This window comes from Sinocyclocheilus rhinocerous, unplaced genomic scaffold (assembly GCF_001515625.1).
Source record: "Sinocyclocheilus rhinocerous isolate Xijiao unplaced genomic scaffold, SAMN03320098_v1.1 scaffold2542, whole genome shotgun sequence".
NCBI lineage: Eukaryota > Metazoa > Chordata > Actinopteri > Cypriniformes > Cyprinidae > Sinocyclocheilus > Sinocyclocheilus rhinocerous.
The window spans coordinates 130,408-138,451 of record NW_015633236.1 but is presented as its reverse complement, the minus strand read 5'-3'; the positions used below and the strand labels follow the sequence as shown (position 1 = coordinate 138,451).

Here is an 8,044-nt window from a genome sequence, read left to right as displayed (position 1 = left end):
CAATATCGTTCCGTAAAAATGAGAATCGATTAATATCGAGATATCTATATTTTTTACCCAGCCCTACATGTCACGTGACTAAGGCGAATTAAAACATCGGGGCGTTTCACAAGTGTTTCGAGACCCGAATCTGCTTTTGATCGACAGGGTCGGGAACAAACCACACAATCGCACACATACACTGTCTTAACCTAACTCCCGCAAAGTATAAAAAAGTAGAATAAAAAAAGTATAAAAGTGGAGTTAATGCAGCAGAACAGTTAATATATTTAAATAAAAATCTTTATATGTAAAAAATGCCAGGCATTCTTGGGATTTAAGAATCAATATCGTTCCGTAAAAATGAGAATCGATTAATATCGAGATATCTATATTTTTTACCCAGCCCTACATGTCACGTGACTAAGGCGAATCAAAACATCGGGGCGTTTCACAAGTGTTTCGAGACCCGAATCTGCTTTTGATCGACAGGGTCGGGAACAAACCACACAATCGCACATCTGTCTTAACCTAACTCCCGCAAAGTATAAAAGTGGAGTTAATGCAGCAGAACAATTAATATATTTACATAAAAATCTTTATATGTAAGAATGCCAGTTGTGGCTTCATGTCTTTTTTATTAATGCTAATTTTTTTCATGTCCAAAATAACATTCACAAAGAGTTCATTCAGTTGTCAGAGAGATGTTACAACACATTACAAGAACAGAACAATAAAAACACAACTTTCAAATATTTATTATAATTATATACATGCTTGTATATCCGGGATTCGAACCTAAAGTGACAGGTTCTGACAACATGCCAATCGTGCACACTAACCACTCCCCCAACCCACATTCGTTGTCAATGCTGTTTCAGAGCAATACTTGAAAATGACCACTAGGTGTCACCGTAGGGGCGGGTGTCGAATTGTTTCAAAGCCTCGGCACATTTGCTTCGACTGTTTCAGTGTTTCATGAAGCCTCGCTTTGCCCACCACTACCGCCAACTGTCGTACACACGTTCAAGAGAGACTGTGCGTGAGTCTCTCGAAAACCAATGTTTGTTTACAGAAGCAAAGGAAGCAAAGTTTCCTTACTTTACCAAAGGAAAACCAGTCTCTTCTTGGCTTATATCGAAATCCTCCCACATATTTCTTTACAAATCCTCATTTTGTGCTTCTAATTCGTGACCGGCGTTATGTTTTGTTCTCTCTCCGTCACGCTTCCGCGTTCGTCACTAATCACCGCCGCGTGCGCTACGCATACGTCTTATGTCATCCACCCGGAACGGCGTCCGCCTACGACAGTTAGGAGAAGTGAGAAAAAGGTGTTTATATCGTTTTAAATATGGATAATTTTCTTACAAAAATGCATCAATCCTCTACAGGAGGCCTTTATTCACCCCCCGGAGCCGCGTGAGGCACGTTTTATTATGGATGTATGCGCTTTATTTAACTACTTTGGGACTGTTGAACAAAAACACCCACCTAACCCCATTCTAACGCTTGGAAGAGCCAGGACAATTTTTAATATAACTCCGATTTGAATTCGTCTGAAAGAAGAAAGTCATAGACACCTAGGATGCCTTGAGGGTGAGTAAAACATGGACTAATGTTCATTTTTGGGTGAATTAACCCTTTAATCACCTTTTTAAAAAATGTAATGCATGTAAAAACAGACAAAGGTCTAAAATATTTTTAAAAAATCAAACAATATGGGCTTTAAAAAGTCTTAAGTTTGAAATAATTGCAAGGTTTCATTTCAATGACAAGTTTTCTGATCTCTCTCTTCCTTTTATGCTTAAGCTCGTTTATGAGTTCTTCATTCGCTTCTTGGAAAGTCAGGAATTTCAGCCCAGCGTTGCCAAAAAATACATCGACCAGAAATTTGTATTACAGGTGAGTGATTGTCTGTGAAATGTTCTTTGACTTCTCATCCTAGTATCAATCAAATGAAGCCAGTATTGCCAGTAAAACAGCACAGATATAGCTGTCTGAATACTTGATTCTGATTGGTCAGTAGTGGCATTTTTCTTTCAAATATTTTTTGTATAATTACCACTAAACTGTACAGTTGACTTTTGTCAATGTATTAAGAAAGGTAATATGTCTCTTTTTTTTTTTTTTGAGTCGTACACATTGCTAATATAGTTAATACAACTCCTCTTGTGAATTTCTAGCTCTTGGAGCTGTTTGATAGCGAGGACCCGCGAGAGAGGGACTGCCTGAAGACAGTTCTGCACAGAATCTACGGAAAGTTCCTCGGCCTCAGGGCTTTCATCCGCAAACAAATCAACAACATTTTTCTTTGGTAAGTAACTGTCAAGTGTTTTTGTTGCGAATATACTAGATGAAATATTAAGTTATGCTGATATATCTTTTTATTTTATTTTTTCCCTCTCCTCTCCTGCCCTGACAGTTTTGTATATGAGACAGAGCACTTCAGTGGCGTAGCTGAACTGCTGGAGATTTTGGGAAGGTATGTCATATTTTAGGACCCATTTTTGATTGGAAGTGATGTGGAGAAATTTAAATCAGGAAATAAAGAGTTTGGAAAGACATGAAGGGTGACCCACAGAGGTCACATTCCTGTTTTATTTTACTCCACCCTGTCCTCAGTCCTGAGGCATTTAGAAGTTTGTGTCTCCTGTATATTATCAGTTTCTTTCATGGTTATCAATGTCAGATCAGAAGTCTCACACACCTCTGGTTTTACAGCATCATCAATGGTTTTGCGCTTCCTCTCAAAGCTGAGCACAAACAGTTCCTGGTGAAAGTGCTGCTGCCTCTGCACACAGTGAGGAGCTTGTCTCTCTTCCATGCCCAGGTACAGACACTCAGCTGTTTGTTACTTGTACACATGTGTGTGTTTGCTCGCTTACATTTCAGGGGCAGAAGAAACAGATTCCTTGTTTCCATGCTTGTTTATGACAGTTTATGAATCTAAACATTTGAAATGCATTTATGTTAATCTGAAGTAATCTCTTCTTCTAGTTGGCCTATTGTATTGTACAGTTCCTAGAGAAAGAGCCCACGTTAACAGAACCTGTAAGTGTTGCTTGTCACCATTATCTTCCTCATTCTTAATCAAGTTCCATCTTGTTTCGGCTTGTTTCTAAAGGATTTTCACTAGTTGGCTTTATTGTTTTGTTTTTTTTGTAGGTTATCAGAGGCTTGTTGAAGTTTTGGCCAAAAACATGCAGTCAAAAAGAGGTAATGCCTTAATTTTATGAAAAGTTAAGTTAATCCATTGTCCATTTTTGTGACTTGATCTCAGAATTAAACTCTTTAATTGTTGCAACTTCTAACAAAACATAATGGCCCGGTTTCACAGACAGGGCTTAGCTTAAGCCAGGACTAGGCCATAGTTCAATTAGGATTTTAAAGTAATTTTTATAAACATGCCTTAGAAAAAACATTACTGGTGTGCATCTTGAGACAAAACAAGGGCACTGACATATTTCAAGATCAATCAGTGCAAGTTTCTTTCAGTTGAAACGGCTCAGACTTACATTTTAGTCGGAGACTAGGCTTTAGCCTTGTCTGTGAAACCGGGGGGAATATATTTTAGCAAGTGAGAAATACTATGATTTCTTCCACTAAATTACTTTTTTTTTTTATTTCTCCAAGAGAAATGCTTTACATGCTTTTCCTAAATGTTTTTGTACCCTTGACTGCATTGTTTTCTTTTGTAGGTTATGTTTCTTGGAGAGTTGGAGGAGATTCTAGATGTGATTGAGCCCACTCAGTTTGTTAAGATCCAAGAGCCACTCTTCAAACTGATAGCTAGATGTGTGTCCAGCCCCCATTTTCAGGTAAACACACCCCACCCTAAATCTTCCTCACAAACCTTGTGATGTCTTGTAATAGCCAGAAACTTAAACATCCCAAAACATTCCCATCACTGCAGCATCACAGGTTATCTATTTTCTGTTTACTAGTGAGCGGAACCGTGCTCCATATTTGTTCACATTACCAGTCCATTGTAAAGATTAGTAAGCATGTTTGATCATTAATATCACATTATTTTGGGCATAAAATCGATTAAATATAAAACAAGAATAAGATACATTGCTCAAACAAAATCAACTCTGCTTCCACTAATAGTTTTCCACTAAAAGTTTTAGGTAAAATTTTTAGTGCAATTGAATGCTTCAGGTTCTGCAGTCTAAAATCTGTATGTAGAACACTACTGATATTAGTTTAAAATGGAGGTTATATATTGTTTCAGGTGGCAGAACGAGCCTTGTACTACTGGAACAATGAGTATATCATGAGTCTGATTGAGGAGAACTCCAGTGTCATCCTGCCTATCATGTTTGCCAGTCTCTACAGGATCTCCAAAGAGCACTGGAACCCGTGAGTTTTATATTGTCATTTATTTATATGTATTTTTTTTTTTTTATCAAAACAATTAATATGTACCATTTAAAATTTGGGGTCAATAAGATTTTTTTAACTCTCTTATGCTCACCAAGTCTGCATTTATTTGATCAAATACAGTGAAAATCGTAACATTGTGAAACTACTATTTAAAACAAGTTTTCTTATTTGAATATATTTAAAAAATTTAATTAATTTCTGTGATGCAATGCTGAATTTTCAGCATCATTACTCCAGTCACATGATCTTTCAGAAATCATACTAATATGCTGATTGAATCAGCGTTTCTTCTTCTTAACCTTTGTTTAATGAGGCAAGTCGCTTAAGAACAAATTCTTATTTACAACAGCATCCTGGCAGGAGAATATCATATCATACATATCATAATAATTGTACGCATACAATTCACCAACACACACAAAAGTTAAAACATTATCAATGATGAAAACAGTTGTTATTGTTTATGGAAATCATAATATATATATTTTTTCAGGATACTTTGAATAGAAACCTCAAATGAAAAGCAATTATTTGAAATAGAAATCTTCTGTGACATTATAAATGTATTTGCTGTCATTTTTGATCAATTATATATAGAATATAGCCCTACTGAGAAAAAAAAATCACTTTTTAAAGTATATATTGTTATTAAACTGATATGCATTATCTAGTTGTAACTGGTATTGACTCTTTGCACACATTCCTGTGGTTTGATGTTCATCGTGTTTGCTTTCCTCCACCATCAGGGCAATATCAGCTTTGATCTACAATGTGCTCAAAGCATTCATGGAGATGAACAGCGCCTTGTTTGACGAACTCGCCGCCAATTACAAATCAGACAGGCAAAGGTAAGAAACAAACAATGCAGTGTTGTAAACTCCTGCAGTTTACAGAGCGGCTCAGTTAACCTCTACCTATCTTTCCTTCAGGGAAAGGAAGAAGGACAAGGAGCGAGAGGACCTATGGAGGAAGCTGGAGGAGCTGGAGCTCAGACGGGGCATCCAGAACAGCGACGGCGTCATTCCCACCTAACACGGACCTCGTCTCCGCCCTTCTGTGTGGCCCCAACAATCCCTTTTTACTCTGCCACAGGGACCCCGTCCCCTATTTGCTTCTCATGCTGCGTACTTTACCGCACACTCCCTCGTTCATTTCCTCCCTTTCAACAGCACTGTAAATAATCCTCTCCCTCTTTCCTGTATCATACTACTACACTGAAAGGAAGAAGAAAAAACAGAAAATTTGAAGAGAGACTTAATGTGCACTCCTTGTTGTAAAAAAATATGGTAAAATGATAATCAACTATGGTCAAAGGATATATTTTAAAAAACCTTTTCAGTTCAGAAATTGTTCAGCGTCTCCATGTCAGTATATTGTTCTCAAGGAAGTGCCCTGGGACTTTGGGATCTGTGCTCGCCCTGCAATTAAAGATGTCTTATGTGAGGATCCCGTGGCCACCAGCTTCTCATGCTGCGTACTTTACCGCACACTCCCTCGTTCATTTCCTCCCTTTCAACAGCACTGTAAATAATCCTCTCCCTCTTTCCTGTATCATACTACTACACTGAAAGGAAGAAGAAAAAACAGAAAATTTGAAGAGAGACTTAATGTGCACTCCTTGTTGTAAAAAAATATGGTAAAATGATAATCAACTATGGTCAAAGGATATATTTTAAAAAACCTTTTCAGTTCAGAAATTGTTCAGCGTCTCCATGTCAATATATTGTTCTCAAGGAAGTGCCCTGAGACTTAGAGAACTGTGCTCACCCTGCGATTAAAGATGTCTTATGCGAAGATCCCATCACCACCACATATCTTTTTTCTTTTTTTTTGTCTCTTATGAAGAGAGACTTTTCCATCTAGACATAATTTGACTCCCCTGACTCAGGGGACACAAACCAGAAACCCATGACGTGAATATAAGGAAAACAGGAGTGGAGAGAAAAAAACAAATACTGAACGTCCTCTCTGTGGTGTGCATTTTTTTTCTTTTACAGGATGATCGGCCCAGTCCTTTACTGTACAGTATGGACAGGTGTCCATAATGGTGCGAGATGGGCCGCAGTCGGCTACGGTGGTTATCTTCGCTCAATAAAGAGGACAAACCTCTCTGAGGACCTTTATTTTTTTTTACTTGTGAACCAGGTAATGATCTGGTCATAGTTTCATGCTGTCTGCTGTGGAGACTCTTGGGAATTCCAATGTGGAAATTCAGTAGTTACCAAGAGTACGTCAAGCTCGGTTTCTCCGACACTAGCAAGGACTCGTTTCAGTGGCACTCGTTTCAGTGTTCAGAGCTCATCCAGTGTTTTTAAAACCGTTAAGTGATATATATTTTTCGTAAAGAATATTCTGGACTGCTTCTCATGGGCCACCCAGATTTCCACTGCTCGGCTCTGTTCGTTTTGATTTCAGGGTGGGTGGATGTCGTCTACATGACCGAGCTGAGCGAGACAAGGTTTTTCTTTCTTTTCATGGAGTGTTTGAAATGAAATCCTGCTTATGGTGGGGTTTTTAGGGCCTATGTAGGTAAACGCTGATCCGGTAGGTCATAATCTCTCTTCTGAAATACCAGCCGGCAGGGCAGGTTAGAACTAAAAAGCACTTTGAGTTCTAGCTCATTAGTTGTTCTCGTGGGACTTCAGCCCCTTCTCTTCTTTTATTTGAAGTCTCAACAATCGTGGTTGTGGATTTTACATGTGAGGAGGATGTATTTTATTATATTTTATTTTTTTGGCTTAATCACGTGTCTCTCTTTCTCTCTTCCTTGTTTTAACTCTCCCAAGCTCATTGTGTGTTTTATTATGGCCCAAGTTTGATATGTAAAAAAAATTCAAAAGAAAGGGTTTGATGAATAGAATAAATCTAATTATTTTAAAAAGAAAGAGATATTAAATAAATCTGTTTTTTTGTGATAAACTTGCCTGCTTTGTTTTTCTTAATTGCTTTTGTAAGTTTCCGTGTAATATTTTTTTTCAGAACTACATCTGTATCAGTTTGATCTGATTAACCCATGAGGCTTAGTGTCATCTTTGCCTATTATTATTATTATTATTATTATTATTAGAGTATACAAAAGTACAGTTTGATCGGAGAAAATAGGAAGGCTTAGGTTAAACTAATAAGAGCATTAATGTGCAGTTTAAATCCAGTAGGTGGCACAAGGCTCATTCCAACACAGATGAGCGATACAGGGGAATGAATTTATTAAAGCAATGAGAGGGACAGTGCTTTTTTAAGCAAATGATACAAAATAAGGCTTCACTCTGTTGCACAAAAATTGGCTTGATATAGTTATATGTATTCTTTCATCTATTTAATATGGTGAATAAATAAGAGTTTGGTAGTCTTGGTAATAATTAGTCTTAAAGATTTGATATTTTATGTATTTTCTGTTGTCATTTACTCACCCTTATGTCATTCCAAACCTGTATGAATTTCTTTTTTCTGTTGAACACAAAAGAAGATATTTGGGGTTATCAAACTGTTGACGGTAAGCATTGATTTCCATAGTATGGAAAAAAAAAATCATATGAAAGTCAATGGATACCAACAACTTTGATTACCCAAAACATCTTATTTTGTGTTAAACAGAAGAAAGAAATTCATACAGGTTTGGAATGTCATTTTAGGGTGAGTAAGTGATGACAGAATTTTAATTTTTAGGTGTTAAAGACAA

General features: G+C 37.2%; 1 protein-coding gene across 1 annotated transcript in view; it reads left to right on the top strand.

Annotated features, from left to right (window-relative positions):
- LOC107743972 (serine/threonine-protein phosphatase 2A 56 kDa regulatory subunit epsilon isoform-like) overlaps positions 1-5,811 on the top strand; it is a 15,743-nt gene extending 9,932 nt beyond the window's left edge. Inside the window, exons 5-14 of the mRNA XM_016557434.1 lie at positions 1,789-1,881; positions 2,163-2,293; positions 2,402-2,461; positions 2,701-2,809; positions 2,977-3,030; positions 3,145-3,195; positions 3,678-3,797; positions 4,214-4,341; positions 5,112-5,213; positions 5,295-5,811. Coding sequence (XP_016412920.1) covers positions 1,789-1,881; positions 2,163-2,293; positions 2,402-2,461; positions 2,701-2,809; positions 2,977-3,030; positions 3,145-3,195; positions 3,678-3,797; positions 4,214-4,341; positions 5,112-5,213; positions 5,295-5,397 — 951 coding nt within the window. The 3' untranslated portion in view covers positions 5,398-5,811. The remainder of the gene's footprint in view (positions 1-1,788; positions 1,882-2,162; positions 2,294-2,401; positions 2,462-2,700; positions 2,810-2,976; positions 3,031-3,144; positions 3,196-3,677; positions 3,798-4,213; positions 4,342-5,111; positions 5,214-5,294) is intronic.
- Positions 5,812-8,044: the final 2,233 nt, after the last annotated feature.